This window comes from Hibiscus syriacus, unplaced genomic scaffold, assembly GCF_006381635.1.
Source record: "Hibiscus syriacus cultivar Baekdansim isolate YM2019G1 unplaced genomic scaffold, ASM638163v2 tig00110213_pilon, whole genome shotgun sequence".
NCBI classification, from domain to species: Eukaryota; Viridiplantae; Streptophyta; class Magnoliopsida; order Malvales; family Malvaceae; genus Hibiscus; species Hibiscus syriacus.
Window position 1 is genome coordinate 1,637,005 of NW_024062630.1, and position 20,746 is coordinate 1,657,750.

General features: G+C 34.0%; 2 protein-coding genes across 2 annotated transcripts; both read right to left on the reverse strand.

Moving 5' to 3' along the window:
- Window positions 1–488: 488 nt before the first annotated feature.
- On the reverse strand, window positions 489–1,997 carry LOC120113700 (cytochrome P450 89A2-like). The gene has a single exon (XM_039134764.1). The coding sequence runs from the start codon at window positions 1,995–1,997 to the stop codon at window positions 489–491; it is 1,509 nt and encodes a 502-aa protein (XP_038990695.1).
- Window positions 1,998–15,486: 13,489 nt separating this feature from the next.
- On the reverse strand, window positions 15,487–19,250 carry LOC120113891 (pentatricopeptide repeat-containing protein At5g14770, mitochondrial-like). Its single transcript, XM_039134948.1, has 3 exons — window positions 16,093–19,250; window positions 15,942–15,996; window positions 15,487–15,657 (listed from the first exon to the last, which is right to left on the reverse strand). The coding sequence occupies exons 1-3, from the start codon at window positions 19,187–19,189 to the stop codon at window positions 15,651–15,653; spliced, it is 3,159 nt and encodes a 1,052-aa protein (XP_038990879.1). The 5' UTR covers window positions 19,190–19,250; the 3' UTR covers window positions 15,487–15,650.
- Between the last annotated feature and the right edge of the window lie 1,496 nt (window positions 19,251–20,746).

Sequence of the window (20,746 nt, forward strand, 5' to 3'; positions counted from 1 at the left end):
CGTCCTCCTAACCTACAATGCCTCATCTGATCCCCATGCACGGGAACATCGCTCAAGTCCATGTGTCAGCCAACCAAGCAGAGGGGACCCTCCACTTTGGCCTATCAACACATTCACAAAAACACACCTCTTCTTATATTTTAATTAATAATTTATTTTATGTATATTTTAGTTGCTTCATATATTTATTATATTATGCATATTTTATCTTTTATTAAAGAGATTATATATCAACAAGAATAAAGTGTAATGATAAAATATATTACGTTGTTAAGAAAATATCTAAATATAAATTATAAAGACGATATTATTGAGAAAAACAATTAAAAATCCTGGATATAAATAATAGAATAATACATACAAGAAAAAGGAGGATCATATTATAGTAATAATAAAGTACAGTTATTAATTGCTTGACACAACCGCATGCTTGAATTGCAAAAGATGGTACATAGTTTCTATATTGAAAACAAGACAATTCAGTGGAGTTATAATCTAGGAGTGATTTGAACCTGCAAAGGATTCTGCATGACGGTTGTGAATTCATGTTTCTCAGTCAAATCCACGTCTTCATTTGCACACTCAAAATTAAAATGCCAGATTAAGTTTGCCAACAAGTACTCCAAATGAAGCATTGCAAGACGATACGCTGGACACATCCTTGTCCCTACACCAAATGGCATCATATTAATCTCTTTCGTTCCACTAAAATCGAATTCTTTTCTTCCATCACCGTCCCTAAAGAATCTCTCCGGGTCGAAAACCATCGGATTTTCCCATACGTCCCGATTCCGACCCATTTCCGATACCATAAACGTTACAATAGTGTTCTTTGGCACCAAAAAGCCACCCAGAACAACGTCTTTCGTCACACAACGTGGGATTAGGAAATGGGTAGGAGGATGAAGCCTTAAACTTTCTAAGATAACAGCTCTAAGGTATGGCATCTTACCCAAATGTTCATCCTTAATCTCCAGTACTTCTCCTTCTGAGATAACTCCTTTGATTTCCTCGAATAACTTGTCTTGAATTTGTGGGTGCTTCACCAAATTAGCCATTATCCATTCTAGAGCAGTGGAAGTAGTATCAGCGCCGGCGGTGAAGAACTCAGAGCACAATGTCACGATTTCTTGTTCTTCAAGCTTTCTTTTTTCCTCTATAAGATGCACATCAAACAATGTGTCGACGTAGGGGATGAAAGGCTCCGCACGACCATGTTCATCCCTCATTGCCTTTCTGGCTCTTATCAAAGGGACCAATACTTCCTCCTGATCAAGTCGAAGCCGACGAAGCTCTTGCCAACGCTTGCGAAAGAAGAACTTTCCCGAACTCGGAAACAGGTTGAGTAGTTTGAACCGATCGAAACTCGACTGCAAGCCTTGCTGCGTGTTCTTTATATCTTGAATTTTCTTGTCTTCAAGCTTCTCGCCGAAGCAAATGAAAGCAAACAAACTAAAGAGTGCATGTAGTAGATGCTCCCTTACTTGAATCGGTAGATGATGATGATATTCATTAGACTTAAGGCGATTGATGAGTGAATCCAAGACCCATTTACGTGCACACGAAAAGGATTTTCTGCGTGAAGAACTAATGATATTGGAAGTGAGATTACGGCGGAGCCGGAGCCATGTAGGGCCGTAGAATGCCAAGCTGATGTTGTGTTGATCACAGCTGAGGAATTTATCTGTGGCCGTCGCTTGGGGACGGTCGGCGAAGATGGCAGCGTTAGAAATCAAGGCTTGGCGAGCAACGGAGTGACTGGCAATAACGATTAAGGGCTTTGAGCCTATATAAAGGGTATAAATAGGACCATATCTTTCACGAAGGGCCTTAACGTGGGGCAATGGCTTTAGAAGGAGACATAGGTGGTTGCCAAATAATGGAATTGTGAGGGGGCCTGGAGGGAGCTGCGGAATTGTTTTCTTAATGTAAAGATTGAAGATTTTAACACAAAGAGTAGTAGAGATGATTAAGATAATGAAGAAACAAGCTCCCATGCTTCAAGAGGATTGCCAAACCCAACTATTTTGAGCTTCGACAATTAATGGAGTTCGATGGACATTTATAAGGAAGGTATGGACTTTTCCTATATCTTGTTTATAACATTCACATGGTTGAATTAAAATATTTTATATAAAATTATTTAATACGCAATATGTTTAAATTAAAATTTACATGAGCTTCTCTATTTTAAGGTTAGGGGACAATTAGATTTAGGGTTTAAAGTTTAAATTTTAAATTGTAGGAGTTAGAATTTAGATTTTAGGATTTAGGATTAGAATATATATTTTATTTAAAATAAATTTTATATCAAATAATAATCTAAAATATATCAATCATAATTTTATTTATAAATAATCTTGGAAGCCAAAATTGGAGAAGATTCGAGAGAGCCTAAATGATCAAAGGGACATTGCAACTGTGAAAGCACTACTTATGGGCAAGATAGAAAAGAGAGAACCATGTTTCAAGTAAGAAGGGTTGATGCAAGAAAAAACTTCTAACTTCATTGAATAAGGGTTTATGCAAGGGGCGTCCAACTCTGTAAACAAAAGAGAGTTGACGCATTTTAGAGTAAATGCGATCGAGGAGAAATCGAGGGAGGTGTATCTCAATCATGTTCTTAATGTTCTTCAGTTTTATTTGTCGTTTTTAATGTAGGTGGCTGAAGGTAGACCTAATCATCGTTGCGGGGTAGTCAAAGTTTAGAAGGGGCATGCGAGACCTTTTAGAATTCTAGGGAGTAAGCCGAAGGTTAATCTTTGGGTTATTATCTCATACACAAACAATATAAAATTTATTTTACACTATTTCTCTATTTTAGTCTTAAACCCTAAAATCTAAAATCACAACTCATTAATCATACAACTTGAAATATTAAATTGTAGTAAACCCTAAATTCATAAACCCTAAACCCTAATTAACTCATTTATAGTCAGGCTTGTGTAATCTCATAACCCTAAATTCTAAATAGGACTTCTATAATTAGATTTGTGTAGTATAAAGTTTACATAATCTGTGTGTAAGATTTTTTTCCTTAATCATTGAATTGTTATTTGACACATAGATTGTGTATTTCATACAATCTATCTATATAAATCCTGAAATCTAAACCTTTAACCTCTACACATTAAAAGCTTAACTCTAAATTTTAAATTATAAACTCTTAAAATAACAATAACGTAATAATTTTTAATCGAGTTAATATATACCCAAATCATCTAATTTAAGGACATTGAATTATCATTATACTTTAATCTAACCCAAATCATCTACATTGAATTTAACTCTAATTAAACATTTTATATCTTTAAAAAGTTAATTTTATTAAAATTTTAACAACCGCCACAATCAATAAGTTCACATTAAATAAATTTGTGACTTTAATTTCTCTATTTAAAATTATCATCAGTTTCTTTTGTTGAAAACTAAACCAATCCACCGAAAGGTGGAATTAAAATATCCACCGAAAATTTTTTGTCAAAAAGGGTTGGCTTTTGTTGAAAATCAATAATGGTAAAATCTCAATTTTAGTCATTGTAATTTAGGATATTTACAAATTAGTCCTTAAGCTTCAACTATAAATACCCTAGCTTATTTAGCTTCAAAACCATCCCAAAGGATTCTAGCTTTCTTCCAATACTAGAGAGAATTTAGAGAGTTTCTTGAGAGTTGTTTTCTCCTTTTTATCAAGAGAGAATTATCATTGTTTTCTCCTTGGGAGATCGAGAGAGGTTGTAATTCTTATTTTTCTCATAGTGAAATTCTTCTACCGTTGCCCGTGGTTTTTACCTTATATTATTTAGGGGTTTTCCACGTAAATTTTGTCTCTCTTTTATCTTCAATTTTTATTTTCTCAAATTATCAGTTGCATTTTTGCTCTATCCGATAGCCGTCTTCCGCAACAATTGGTATCAGAGCCAGATTTGAGTGTATAATATCTACTTATTATCATTGTGGTTGCCACCAAAAGGTGGATCCTCCAACATAAGAAAGTAAGAAGGTATTACCCATTCTTTGAAGGTTCCAGAGAACTATTCACGATAGTGAAATAGTGGGAGCTATCAATAAAAGAAGCTATGACAACGAAATTTGATATTGAAAAATTCAATGGGAGAAATTTCTCATTGTGGAAATTGAAGATGAAGGTCATCCTGAGGAAAGACGGTTGTCTAGCAGCTATCAGTGAAAGGCCGGTGGATTTCACAGATGACAACAAATGGATCGAAATGGACGGGAATGCTATGACAAACTTTCATCTAGCATTAGCAGATGAAGTATTGTCAAGCATCGAGGAGAAAAAGACAGCTAAGGAGATATGAGATCATCTCACCAAACTGTACGAGGCCACATCGTTGCACAATTAAAATTGTCCTTAAGAGAAAATTGTACACTCTCCGTATGCCAGAATCTACTTCAGTGACGGAGCACTTAAATACACTGAACACTTTATTTTCTCAGCTTATATCTTTAAGCTGTAAAATAGGAGAACAAGAACGTGCTGAACTTCTACTTCAAAGCCTACTGGATTCGTATGATCAACTCATCATCAACTTGACAAACAGTAATGTCACCAGTCTAGTTTTCGATGACGTTGCAGCTGCTGTTCTACAAGAAGAAAATCGGCGCAAGAACAAAGAAGACAGACAAGTAAATCTGCAACAAGCAGAAGCGTTAACAACGATGACAACGATGAGAGGGAGATCAACAGAACGTGACCAAAGCAACAGTCACAAACATGGTAGATCGAAGTCGAGAAGCAAGAAGAATTTAAAGTGCTACAACTGTGGAAAGAAGGGTCACTTGAAGAAGGCAGAAAAAGATTTGCAGATATATGGCTCATTGATTCAGGAGCAACATATCACATGACCTTAAGAAGAGAATGATTCCATCATTATGAACCTGTCTCAGGAGGATCTGTGTATAGTTGCAATGATCATGCCTTAGAGATCATTGGCGTTGGAACCATCAAATTGAAGATGTATGATGGAACAATTAAAGTTGTTCGAGATGTGTGGCACGTGAAAGACCTGAAGAAAAATTTATTATCCTACGGATTGTTGGATAATAATGCAAGCAAGATTGAAACACGGAAAGGAATCATGAAGGTGTTCCGTGGAGCGCTTGTGGTGCTGAAAGGTGAAAAGATAGCTGCAAACTTGTACATGCTGAAGGGAGAGACTTTGGTAGAAGCAGAAGCCTCTGTTGCCTCATGTAGTTAATATTCGGCAATGCTATGGCATCAGAAACTTGGACACATGTCAGAACAAGGAATGAAAGTCCTTGTGGAGCAAAAGCTACTTTCAGGCTTAACAAAGGTATCACTTACCTTGTGTGAGCATTGCATAACAAGTAAGCAGCACCAGTTGAAAATCAACACGTCAAATTCTAGAGCAAAAGTGTTTTAGAATTGGTTCACTCTGACGTATGGCAAGCACCAGTTACATCCCTAGGCGGAGCAAAATACTTTGTCTTATTTATTAATGACTACTCTAGGAGATGCTGGGTGTACCCTATTAAGAAGAAGTCAGATGTGTTTTCAACTTTCAAAAACTTCGAAGCGCGGGTGGAACTTGATTCTAGAAATAAGATCAAGTGTTTCAGAACAGATAATGGAGGAGAATACGCAAGCGAAAAATTTGATGACTTTTACAGGAAATAAGTCATCAAAAGACAGTTCACAGTGGCAAACACTCCTGAACAAAATGGAGTGGCAGAGCGGATGAACAGAACCTTGTTAGAGAGAACAAGAGCAATGTTGAGGGATGCAGGCCTAGAAAAATCATTCTGGGCAGAATCAGTCAATACTGCTTGTTATTTGGTGAATCGAGCTCCATCAACTGCAATAGAGCTGAAGACACCAATGGAGATGTGGACTGGTATACCAGCTGATTATTCAAACCTCCATATATTTGGAAGTATTGTGTACGTGATGTACAACTCCCAAGAAATCTCAAAACTAGATCCAAAATCCAAGAAATGCAAATTCTTGGGGTATGCTGATGGATTCAAGGGGTATCGCTTGTGGGATCCCACTGCCCGTAAAGTGATCATCAGCAGGGATGTTATATTTGTAGAAGATAAAATACAAAGAAAAGAAGACGATGATAGCGCTGAAAAGTTAGAGACTACACATATACATGTGGAAAAGGAGGTTGAACAAGGAGATTATTCTGAAATAGAACCAACACATGATGAACAAGAACCATAGAGTTCTGAAGCTCCAACAACTCGTCAATCAGATCGTGTGAGAAGACGTCCCAATTGGCACTCAGATTATGTTATAGAAGGTAATATTGCATACTGCCTTTTAACAGAGAACGGTGAGCCATCAACATACCAGGAGGCAATAAACAACTCAGATGCTTCACTATGGATGATGGCGATGCAAGAAGAAATTGAAGCCCTTCATAAAAATAATACATGGGACCTTGTGACACTACCACAAGGAAGGAAGCCAATTGGTAACAAATGCGACTTCAAAATCAAGCGAAATGGTGACGATCAAGTGGAGAGGTATCGTGCAAGACTGGTGGTCAAAGGATATGCTCAAAAAGAAGGTATTGATTTCAATGAAATATTTTCTCTTATGGTTCGACTAACAACAGTTCGAGTAGTTTTGGCAATGTGTGCTATATTGGACTTACATCTAGAGCAGCTAGATGTTAAAACAACTTTTCTTCATGGAAATCTTGAAGAAGAGATTTACATGCTCCAGCCTGAAGGTTTTGAAGAAAAAGAAAAGAAGAACTTGGTTTGCAGGTTGAACAAATCTCTGTACGGTCTAAAGCAGTCGTTGAGGTGTTGGTATAAGAGATTTGATTCCTTCATTATGTGCCTTGGATACAACAGACTTAATGCAGACCCTTATGCTTATTTCAAGAGGTTTGGTGATAACAATTTTGTTATATTGTTGTTGTATGTGGATGACATGTTAGTTGCAGGACCCAACAAAGATCATATTGAAGAATTGAAGGCACAACTAGCTAGGGAATTTGAAATGAAGGACTTGGGATCAGTAAACAAGATTATAGGGATGCAAATTCACCGAGATAGAAGTAATAGGAAGATTTGGCTTTCACAAAAGAATTACTTAAAGAAGATCTTGTCACGATTCAACATGCAAGATTGTACGCCAATTTCTACCCCTCTTCCTATTAACTTCAAATTATCCTCCAGTATGAGTCCTAGCAGTGAAGAAGAGAGGATGGAGATGTCTCGAGTACCGTATGCATCAGCAGTGGGAAGTTTAATGTTCGCTATGATATGCACAAGACCAGACATTGCACAAGCAGTGGGAGTGGTTAGTCGGTACATGGCGAATCTAGGCAAAGAGCATTGAAATACAATAAAGAGGATCCTGAGATACATCAAAGGGACCTCAAATGTTGCATTATGTTACAGAGGATCAAACTTACTAATCAATGGGTATGTAGATTCTGACTATGTAGGGGATTTGGATAAAAGCAAATCTACTACAGGATATGTGTTCAAAGTTGCTGGTGGAGCTGTAAGCTGGGTTTCAAAATTACAGTAAGTTATGGCTACATCCACAACAGAAGTAGAATATGTAGCAGCTACACAAGCCAGTAAAAAAGCAATTTGATTGAAGATGCTATTGGAGGAGCTTGGGCACAATCAAGAGTATGTCTCTCTATTTTGTGACAGTTAAAGCGCCTTGCATCTAGCAAGGAATCCAGCATTTCATTCAAGGACAAAGCACATACGAGTTCAGTACCATTTCATTCGTGAAAAGGTGGAAGAAGAGACAGTAGATATGTAGAAGATCCATACCAAAAACAACATAGCAGATTTCATGACAAAGACGATCAACGCTAATAAATTTACTTGGTGTCGATCCTCTTGTGGCCTGTCAGAGACATAAACAACATGATGGTACAAGGTAGAAAGAATGGTGTGAAGATATGATTGTTCCAATCAAATCTTCAAGTGGGAGATTGTTGAAAAATAAACAAGTGGCCAAGCCACTTTCGGTGGCAACCACCAATTTTGTCAAAAATGGTTGGCTATTTGTTGAAAATCAACAATGGTAAAATCTCAATTGTAGTCATTGTAATTTAGGATATTTATAAATTAGTCCTTAAGTTTCAACTATAAATACCATAGCTTATTTATCTTCAAAACCATCCCAAAACATTCTAGCTTTCTTCCAATACTAGAGAGAATTTAGAGAGTTTCTTGAGAGTTGTTTTCTCCTTTTTATCAAGAGAGAATTATCATTGTTTTCTCCTTGGTAGATCGAGAGAGGTTATAATTCCTATTTTTCTCATAGTGAAATTCTTCTACCGTTGCCTGTGGTTTTTACCCTATATTATTTAGGGGTTTTCCACGTAAATTTTGTGTCTCTTTTATCTTCAATTTTTATTTTCTCAAATTATCAGTTGCATTTTTGCTCTATCCGATAGCCGTCTTCCGCAACATCTTTTTCCTTTATAATATTTATTTATAATATTATTCAATAATTTTAATTTAAATAATCCATTTCTTCTGAAAATAAGAAGTTAATATTTTGATTCTCTTTAATCATTCTTATTTTATAAATTCTTTCATCCTTATTTAAAATTATCATCAATTTCTCGTTACTTGTGATACCGATTTATCATATTGATAAATGAGTCGAGTTTGTTAGAGTTTAATGATATCGAATTAATGCACTACTTTTTCTTCAACACTTCAAGCAATATATAAAGCATGCACATGAGCTGTGACTATGCAGTTACGGAACTAACTGTACAACCATCAACCACAGCTGTTAATTCTAACAATATGCATAACGGTATAACAACTCTAACAATCTCCATTCCTTATCTTAAACGGATATCAATTTCTTTTTTATTTGTGATATCGATTTATAATATCTCGATAAATGACTTTAACTTGAGTTATCCGTTTCTTCCAAGATGAACGGTTGTTATTTTAATATGTTTGGATTATTTTTCAATCATTCTTATTTTATAAACTTTTCATTTCTTATTCGAAATTGTCATCAATTCTTTTTCATTTATGATGCTGTATAGTATTGGTAAATGGGTTTAGTTTGAGTTCTACATTTCTTCCAAAATGAAAAGTTGCTATTTTGATTTTTTTAATTCTCTCTCAATCATTCTTATTTTATAAACTTTTCCTTATTTGAATTATAATCCATTTTTTTCATTTGTGATATTTAGGGATAGGCATGGGTCGGGTTTGGATCAGGTTTCAGCCAACCTGACCCGACCCGAAAATTTTACATCATTCATTAGACTCGACCTGATCCGAAAAATATATACTTCCACCCGATCTGAACCCGATCCGATTTTTTATGATAAAACCCGACCTAAAATAATAAATAAATAATATTTTTATTCAATAAAAAATTGATTTAATTGAAAAAATAATAATAAATAGAGTGATATTATTGTAACTATTCATAAATATATAAGGTAAAATTATATTATTTTTCCTGGGTCAGGTCGGAAAATTTTCACCCTGAACCCGAACCCGATCTGAACTAGATTTTTTTTAAAAACGACCCGATCGGAACTCGTTGGGTTCAGGTCTCATGTCCATCCCTATTGATACTGGTTTATAATATTGAAATAATTTTAATTTGAGTTATCATTTTCTTAAAAATGAAAAGTTGTTATTTTGATTTGTTCTTCTCGATCATTCTTATTTTATAAATTATTTCTTATCTAAAATTTATATAATATGTCAAATAATATAATAAATTTAACTTTTATATTTATTGTAACACCCCCAACCCGTACCCGACCCGGATACGAGTCCGAGGTGTCACATTGACTTTCAAACTTTGACTCTTGACAAAATTCAAAGAAAATTTAAACTTTAATTAAAGTAAAAGCAACTTATTTACATAAATTGACCATAATAACTAAAATTAATCAGGGCATATTAACTCAATCCTTTAATACATGCCAATTATATTTAAAATAACCAAAATAATTTAAGTCATCTATTTTCTGATCTGAAATTTATAAGGGAGATGCTGACCTGTCTTGCTCTCTTAGCTTTTCTTCTAGCTTTCCGGAACCTACGTGTGAAACACTCACATGCTAAGTCGATGACTTAGTGAGGCAAATAAAACTTATAATGCACTTAATAACATTTAACAATGCATGCATGTTTCATTCTATCATGCTATACTAAATCACCTTATTTCATCATAACATACAAAATCATATCAGATTACTTAACAAATTATACCTACATACACATAAAGCATCATATCATTTCTACAACATTTATCATATCACAAACATATATTTGTTGTTATTATCTCATGATTAGCCCATGGACATATATGAGAACTATAGGTATGTGAGTCTATAGAGGTTGTGCACTAATGCTTTCACCACAGCTCGTATAATTGCACCGAAGTACCGCGTAGAATTTACATCGTAGTGCCATATAAGATTGTCCATAAGGACCACATATAAATTCCTTAAGAACCATATACATATACCAAGGATCAAGTAAGTGTCCCAAAAGACCTCATACATGCTCCAAAGAATACATATACGTCCCGAAGGACTACGTAAAAAATTCCTTAAGAATCATATACATATGCTAAGGACCAAATATGTGTCGCAAAGGACCTCATAGATGTTCCATAGGATACCTATATGTCCCGAAGGACCGCGTAGACCCTCGACTCTTGGCATGCCAACTATACCCCAAAGCTCTCAAGACACATAACATGGGCACTATCTTTTATATCCTTGCACATATTCATGTAACATATCACATATTCATATAAGCTCGTAGCTTCATTCACACATACATGTAATCACGTAGTTCATATCAATTCGCATATGATTTCATATTCATATAATCACGTAATTCACTTACACATAGCACATTTTCATGTAATTCACAGATATCCCTTAGCTTATATCTCTTGATCATTTAATCACAACTTCTTATCACATATCTCATAGTCATGTTTTCATATATTCATTTCATCACACAGGCTTATAGTTTCTGGTCATATTATTCACATTCTCTGACTTATCTCTTATGATAAGGTAATCACTACACTTATTTCATATAACTTATTACCAAATAATTCACATATAAACACCTAGATCACTTTCACATAGCTTATATAAGTTTCATGAATCCTTTCATATTACCTGCTAACATATATCATATAGGTATATAATAACTTATCTCATTTCGTCTACTTTATGCTTTATTTCCTTGTATTCCCTTAGATTATATAACTTATGTCGTATATCTAACATATATATTACACTTATCGTATTTTATTTATATACTACTTTAATCCATTTAATTAATTCAATTTCATATATTCCTTATAACATTTTCATATAACTCCATAGATCTTTAGCATATAATTTATCCTATATATATGCATATCATCGCTTTATATTCAAGTTCCCTAATTGATATATTATTCCCATTCCATTCTATAATTCAATCTTATTTAGTTTCCTCAATTCTCATTAAATCAAATAACTCTATTTTACTAATTCTCATAACCATGTATTCACATAGTCTTATATTTCATTATCTTATTACTTATATTTATTCTCCTATGATTCTTCATAAACCTCTATTTCTATTTCCCTACATCTCTTGACTTATCTTCTATATTCATATAATTTCATAACTTATTTGATATTCTCTCATTAACACTTAATAGTGTGTGTACATAAACCACATAGCACATACAAAACATATCAATTCATATAATCAAGCATACATACACTCATATTCAACTCATGCCTTTAATCATGAATTCATATGTAACTCTTCAGGAAATAGACTCATCGCAAGTGTTCTTCCCATCACCCATCATATACTATTGAATATGCACTCACCTGGCCTCACTAGTCAATTCAAATCTCTTATCTTTCCCTTTGATCGATCTTACTTGACAATGATTTTGGAACTCGTTCAGGCTCTGAATCTACATAATTATACATTTTCAAGACAATTATTAGATACCTACATCTTGTAATTCGATACTAACAACTTAAACGAACTTAATAAACTAATATTCATTTCTTCCTTTAGGGGGGAATCGGTTCCCTCCTGTGGGGGTATCGGTTCCCCCATGACATTCTGTAAATTCTGGTTCGTTTGAGGGGGTATCGGTTCCCCTTGAATGGGTACCGATTCCCCTAGCCCAGAAATCACATTTTGAGCTCGAAAATCACTTCATTTTCAGTTCCACACTTCCTATTTCACTTCCTTTAATATTCTTAACTCAAATATACATACTTAAACTAATAAATTTTCATTCAATATCTCTTTAACTTAAAAATCCACTCCTCCACATTGTATTCAAGAATCATACCAATTTTTCCATGTTACCCAAACTTAATTCTAACACTTCTAGCTTTTTATTCTCATAGATGACAAGTCAAATTCAACTTCCAATTTGAGTAATGAACTCTATTCCAAAATTTCATTCAAAAACTCTTAATCTTTAATTTCTCCTAATTCCAAGATCCTTTGTTTTTAAGATGATTTAAGCTTTCCTTAAGCTTAATTATCATCCAATGATCATAATCAAATCCTAAATTCAGCTAAATATCAACTAACAAGAGATCTTACCTTTGCTTATGGCTTCACGGTGGAAAAGAAGAGAATGAAGAAGAGAAGTCTGGAACTCTCTCATATTTCCCACGTTTTATAATACTAAAAAAGGGAAGATAAAAATCTTTCCCATGAAAAGACCATTTTGCCCCTTTAGTTCATCCATCTTTGCTATTTAATCTAATATTAAAATTCTTTACTTAAATCTCTAGACTTTTAATTATTTCTAAATTGAACACAAAACTTTCAAAATTTGCAATTTAGTCACTTACCCTGATTTGGGATGTTACATTTATAATTTTTATCATTTTAGTCTTTGTTTTTCTCTCATAAAAGTTACATCACTTTATTGTTATTTTTCCTGTATAATAACAATTTAACACAACTGCACGCTCGCTTGCCTCATGATCTTTGAGTATTACTTTGTACTTTAACTCAATTTGTCTTGAGATTGTTGTTTCGGTTTTTGCCTATGATGTACTGATGCGTAATTCTTCAATACAAGTTTCCCGCATAAAAAATAATAATTTAACAATAACTTATTTATGCTTTATGGCATAAAGTAGTTATCCAACTACTGTTTTGATCCTATGAGTTCACTTTATTTGACAGTATCACGAAAAAAGTTAATAAAATTTTAAATATTTTATTGAATTATTTTGAATTAGAATAAAACTGATCTGATGTATAAATTTTAAGAGTAAAAATATTATTATACCAATTATATTAGATATGTGTTTTAGTTTAGATGGTTTATTTGTAATAATATTTTAATTGAGTGATATATTTGTATATTTTTTTAAATACTAACTTATTTTTTTATCAGATATATAATTGAGTAGTGTGTAATGTATTTTACACTCTAAAATAATAATATATATATATATATATATATATATATATATATCCGAAGTATATGATATTATCCTTCCTTGAAATTATGTTAAGAAATGATTGCAAGCCATCCAGGCTGTTGCTGATCGGATCGGTGGGATTGGAGATCTAAGGACTCAAATTTATTTTTTAAATAATTACGAAATAATATTTATTTAAAATATTTTTAAACAATTAATAATGTATATACCTCTTATAAATACATTTGGTTCAACCGGCCTATCTTGTTCACGATTAAATGCAATTAGATTTTCTCTTCTGTTTGAGCTGTCATCAGCATGATATATACGACACTTTAAAATTACACAAGTTCCGTAATCAAATACCACTTCCCAAACTCACTAAGCCAAAGTCAAACACGGCATCATTGCATAAAATAATTTTATTTGAGATACTGATTTATAATATTGATTAGTGACTTTAACTACAATTATCAACTTCTTCTAAAAATGAAAAGTTGTTATTTTGATTTGTTTTGATTCTTTCCCAATAATTCTTATTTTACAGACTCTCGGTCCTTATTTGAAATTACCATCCCTCGCTATTTTTGAAGAGAAATTTAATTTAATTCTTTTGATAAAACTTTTTTAAATGTATTGATAACATAATAGCTTTTTAGTTGATATAGCTGTACTGTAGAATAGATTATCTCAGGGTCTCTGCCGATGAAATGCAAGTGTAAAGTTTTCAATTAAATGTTTTTTCATTTTCAAATTTTAATTAAAATTGTTTTCTAGTGTACGGGAATGAGTTAGTCTAATTAATTTGTTTTCGTGATAATTATAAAATAATATTTATTTAGAATTTTTTTAATCTATTGATAATGCATATATCTTCTTCGAACATCGTTGTTTGAACATTGGATTTTTAGATAGAATAATCTTTTTTTTTTGTTATTGAGACCATTTGATAGATTTAATTAGTTTAATTAATTTTTACCAAGTGTGATTAGAGTTTTTGTGAATTAGGAGAGATTGCATAAATCATTGATAGGGTACGCTTGGTGGTTCAATGGGAAGTGGGCGTTGATGATTTAGTTTTAGCATTTTTTATATTAATATCCTCGAGGGGTTGTCGACCCCGTATGCCCTTATGCGCTCATACATTTGTTCCAATAAATAAGTGGATAAATGAATATATGATAAAAGTGAAAAGTTAAGGGACACAATCAACAAAGCGAAAAATAATAATAGAAGTATTATGATTTTCAACATTAAAAGGATCCACCACCATCATCCAAATCCTCTATCACCATCATCCAACATCTCTATGACCTCCCTAACACAGATCTAGCGATCCTAGGAACATCTTCGGTTGTATAGACAAAGAAAACTGATCATGAGAGACTTTGACGGTCCATCCTTTCTAAGTTAGATCAAGATAGAAGAACCTTACGTTCGTCAGCATCTCGTCTAAAGACCTCTCTTTACTCTATAGAGGCATGTCACATAACTTGTGGAGGAACTCATGGTCATATCCCATAGACTTGCGAAAGGATTTATAGCCATATCTGCACTTTTAATAACATAGGGGTTACAATCACATTGATGCTCTCAATAGCGGGGGATCATGATGGTTTACTCTTTTTAATTCGAACAGAAACACAAATAAAATTTCTTTTATCTTGCGGGTCAAGGAGCTTCTCACACTATACTAGCAAAAGTGGCTCATTAAGAGGCATCTACGGGTGTCTTTAACACCATTCTAGTGGTGGGGGTTCCACGTACTTCTTTGTGTCTCAAACGGAGGGGTCTACTATATTAGGATCAACGAGTGACATGAGACATGACGTAATGATGTCCTGGAAGATATAACAGCAGTAAAAGTAAAAACCCTATTTACTTAACATTCATTTTCAATAAAATACAATTTTAAACCTTAAGTTGTGGCAACAACAGTGCTCAACGAGGTCTAAGCGTCATGATTGTGCGCAAATTGACTAATGAGATTCGGCGCTGTTCTCCAAAGTATTATACAATATGCTACACTAGCATTGTGTATGCAGTAAAAAACAACTTAAGTGTGCGTGCATGCTTATTACTCAATATTGGTGCTGTTCTCCGAAGGAATGCCATCTTTGCTAATCCATCAGAAAAATGAAGCATCGAATCTTGCTTCTGAACCCTGATTGCCTGATGCTGAAACCAACTGCCAATACTCTCTTCTCATCACAGTCTATTCAAATGGAAATCAACTGTTAAGAATGTAGGAATGGTTTAAACAAAAAGCATGCATCCATAACTTCTAATAAAATGTCAATTGAAAGATAAAATATGAACCTGAAAACGTTTAAACAAAATGCATGTATCCATAATTTTGGTTTAATCTTTCTCGATTCTTATAGCCTACATGCAGTATTTTCACAGTGATAGAAATTGAGACTAGTTTTCATTGCCAGCATCACTGCTTTATGAGTATGGAAGCATCTAAATGCTATTATGAATGAAGCGAGAAGATACCTTGCAAAAAGAAGTGAAGCCAGGTTTCCGAAGGAAGAGCTAATGAAGATCAGCAAGGTTGGCTATTTGCGTTGAAGTAATCCCATTTCCTTTTATATTCCATTAATTCCTTATATGTTGTTTCTCTTGTATGGTCCCTTCGAAAATTGCTGAGCACCAAATTTCTTTCCTCGTTTTGCAAAGATAGAATTGATGTTGTAAACAGTAGTTTCACTCGGTATAAGCTGTTTATCATTCATTTCCAAAAGCAAATTTTTCACCTCGGTTAGGCACGACATTTTGGAGGCCCTGTCCAGCTCTGGCTGATTAGAGAGCTCACACCAACCAGAGATTAGTATGTCATAAGTCGAGGAATTAGGCAACGATCCCCTCAATTGCATCTCCTTAAGAAGCTCTCGAGCTTGGACCATTTTTCCTACCTTAGAAAAACCGTTGATAAGCACATTGTAGGTGCTAGTTGTTGGAACAAATCCTTCGGTAATCATTTCACAATAAACTTTCACAGATTCCTTATTATTTCCAATCTTACCATGCCCAGATATCAACGTACCATATGTTGACGCATTAGGGTTCAAACCTTTTTCCTTAATTTCGAGAAATAATTCATCTGCTTCATTCATCAAACCAGCAGACGAGAGACCTTTCAGAAGAATATTGTAAGTGGCAATATTTGGTGAAACTCCTTTCGCTAACATCTGAGAATATATAGCAAAAGCTTTCTTTACATGGCTGCCTGTGCAATATCCATGCATAAGAGCATTGTAAGTTACTGTGTCAGTTGAAAAGCCTCTTCCTGTCATATCTTCTAAAACTGATACAGCTTTCAGTGTCATCCCTAGTCTGCATAAGACAGTGATGAGAGTGTTGAAAACTGCCTGGTTAAGTTCAAGCCCCACAGAAACAAGATGTTCATGCATTAGCAAAATGTCATCAGCCCTTCTATTCTTCGAGGATGCATCAAGCAGAAATCTGTGAATGGCAGTGGTAGGTGAAAGGCCTAAAATCCGCATCTCGTTCAATACGTTCAGAGCTTTATCAATTTCACCAGCTTTACAAAGACCTCTGATGAGAATGTTACAAGTGATGGAGTTTGGCATTAACCCACAATTCTGCATGTCATCCCAGAAGTTTAGCGCATCTTCAAACTTACTCTCTTTGCAGTATGCATTAATCATCGTATTGCATGTAATGAGGTCCGGGGACAGATCCAACTCTCTCATCCTGGCATAAACAGATTGCGCCTCGTATTTACCAAGCTTCAAAAGACCATTAATTAAGACATTGTATGCAACAACATCAAATGGTATATTTTTCTCTGTCATTTCCTGGGCCACGGTAAGACCAGCCGACTCCTTTCCATCTTTGAAAAAACCATCCATCAAAGATGTATAGTTTACATGATCAAGTGACAAACCCCTAGACATCATATCTTTAGCTAATTCAACCGCTTCCCACATCCTTCCAGATCTTTTCATGTTGTTCACAAAAGCATCTAGTATAAAAGTGTTTTCCTCTAACCCTATTAATTTCATTTCGTTATAGAGATCAAGAGCAACTGTTTCTTTACCTGCCTTGAAATATCCATCAATTAGTGCAGCATAAACATATACATTTGGTATTATATTTTCGCCTACCATCTTCCGCATAATGTTAACAGCTTCATCAAGCATTTCTTTCCTGACATAGCTGTTTATGATAGAAGAATAAGTCACGACATTAGGAACAACATTTTTTTCCTTCATTTCTTCAAATGCAGATTCTGCACCAGTTATGTCTCCCAATTTGCAACGACCATCAATCAAAGCAGAATAGGTGATCAAATTAGGCACCAATTTGTGCTTTAAAAGAGTAATAAAAATGCTTTCTGCCTCTTTTGGCTTCCCAGCCTTAAAAAGTCCATCCATCAGTATAGTGTACACAACAACATCAAAGACAATGCTACGAACAACCATTACACTTTGAAGGGCAAAAGCATCCATAGAACTCCCTGCTTTGAAGAATGTGTCTATAAGAGTAGCATAAGAGACATGATTGGGATCCACACCCATCTTCTCCATCTCCATCATAAGCATTTTCACTTCAGCTAACTTCCCATGCTTGCAGAGGCCATTTATGATTGAACTATAAGTAATAACATCAGGCAAAATCCCCTTCGCAACCATTTCTTCATACAAAGAAAGTGCTTCCTCAAGCCCTTCTTGCTTACAATAGGCACTTATAAGCGTGGTGTGCGTAATAAGGTTCGGTTCCAATACCACATCGTTATCTAGCTCCTTTTGATTACCATTATCAGCCAAAATCTTAAAATCTTCCTTCCTACGTGACCCCAAAATCTCATGGATTAAACTTTTAGCCATAAAGAAATCACCTCTTTCGCAAAATCCATTTATCAAAGTATTATAACTAATGATATCAGGAACTAAACCTTCCCTTCTCATCCTATCCATCAAATCGACCGCATAATTCATATCTCCACTCTTACAATATCCATCAATCAATATGTTGAACCCTATAACATCCTTACAAATACCACCGGTAGTCAAATTATACATAACCCACTCTCCATATCTAACCAATCCAATTCCACAAAACCCCTTCACAACTATATTACAAGAAAAAGCATCAAAAGATATACATTTTTTGATCATTTCCGACAAAAAAACGAAACCTTGATAAGCCAAACCTTGCTCACAAAAACCCCAAATCAAAGTATTATAAGTAACAGTGTCAACAATGTTCTTGGCACCAAAACTTCTAAGCAACTCCAAGGAAAAGCTCAAATTACCAACTTTCACTAAAGAATGAACCAAAACATTTACAGTGAAAACATTCGGAAAAACCCCACAGGCTATCATCTCGGAGTAAAGTAGCATTACCTCAGAAACCAAACCAGAGGCATTGAAACTATAAATAAGGCGATTCCACAGGAACAAAACGGGAATAACACCATGTTTCCTCATGTTTAAAAATGTCTCCTTGGCATGCGAATATCTTCCACATGTTAAGTATAACTGGATTAGAGTGAAGAAAAATGAGGCGTAAAGATGGGTCTTGGCTGTGGGGATTATTGGATTGGAAAGGGTTTTTGGAGGCAAGGGTGGTGGGGTTTTGGAGGGTTTAAGGGGTGAAGGGTGTTTGGTTGAGAAGAAAGTGGAAGATCTTGAGAGAAAATGAAAGGGAAAAGGCGATTTTTTATAGGAACTGAAATATTTTAGCATAACTTGAATCTTTTGGATTCTACTTGGCATATCAAAAAATAATGGGGTTTTGGGAAAAGTGGTTGCTTAGGATTAATGAACTTGAACTGAGCAGACAATGAACAATCGAAGAGAGCTTCTCTTCGATGTCGATGGTTGAAACTTCGGTGAAAGGAAGATGAGCTACCGCTGCCGTTTTGGGGAATTTTTTTTGGGTAAACTAACTCTATAATCATTCAATTATGTGATAGATTGTATTTTAACCTAGAGAGAAAATTTTATAAACTAAACCATAAATTATTTAATTATTTATATTTAAATTATCGGTATAAATTAAATTATTAGCGTAATAATTAAATAAATTTTATATAATAGCATATTTGATTTTTATTATTTATATATATCATTAATTTAATAAATTTAATTTTTTATATTAAAAATTATCTCAATTTAATTAATAAACACAAATACAAATAGATAAACTTCTGTATAATCCAATGCTTTAACCCCAAAACTACTGTTAAGCTTTGATTATAATTTATAACATATAGCGTATTTCTTTAATATTTTAACTTTAAAAAAAATCAATTTTACGATAATTTCTCAATTCTTCCCCAAAATAAATTTCGACGAACCTCTTTCAGAAAGCCTTCAAACGCACCCACTACTCGGCCTCCATCGCGCAAAGGAATTAGGCAGGACAACAGTTTTAGCAGTGAGGGATAGAATAACTTAAGCTGAAGCGAACATATGGTTTCTGTTTTGAAAGTTATGATTAAATACATACATTTTTACTAGCAATTTAAATTGAAGTTGATATTTTTGTTGTGTCTGTTACAATTGTGGACATAAGAAATGTTATTATAATTACTGTTGATATTATAATCGGCACAATAACATTTTCGGATGGCATCGTCATTGTTATATAACTGCGGCTATTCTAATAAGAATCGGCTATTTAAATAGCTTATTTAATGCGATAACAATCCTTAAAAAAAATTATAGGCAAACTTTAATGGAGGCAAAGGTTTCCTAGAGTTTACTCTTTTTTTCTATCGTCATTGTGGCTCCTGCTGTTTTGAGACACTGTTTTCTTGTTGCAAGCAAGGTTCAAAACCAGTAGAACTGGATTCAAATTATCTTATCATATTAAGTATTTATGCCTAAGTCCAAATAACATGATAAAATTTACAACGAATATCATGATAAAACTTAATGGGATATATTTTAATCCAAGGCAAAACTCTATGTGAGAATGCATCCATGAAGGCTGAAAGTGATGAAAGGCTGAGTTGAGTTAGCAAATGAGTAAGGAGACGGTAAGAGAGAGATGATAGAATAAGCTTTTTTTTATTGAACAGTGGAAAATACTCAACTTATAACCTAATACAAAAGGATGGCTTATATAGCCCAAATAACCAACAAACCATAACAAACTAATAATAACAAACCATAATAAACTAATAACAAACTAGTAATACTCTAACATTCACCCTACTTAATTTTATTCAAAATGAACTTGCTATTAGAGAGTTGGTCAAACAAAGAATGCAAACTTAATAAGATGGAGTTTAACCGTCTTGCGGTATTGATGAACAATTTATCGAA

Coding starts and splice junctions, on each gene's coding strand:
- LOC120113700 (XM_039134764.1), bottom strand. CDS start 1,997: ATGGGAGCTTGTTTCTTCATTATCTTAATCATCTCTACTACTCTTTGT.
- LOC120113891 (XM_039134948.1), bottom strand. CDS start 19,189: ATGCCAAGTAGAATCCAAAAGATTCAAGTTATGCTAAAATATTTCAGT. Junction 15,997..16,092: donor AGGAAAGAAATTTGGTGCTC/AGCAATTTTCGA, acceptor AATAGCCAACCT/TGCTGATCTTCATTAGCTCT.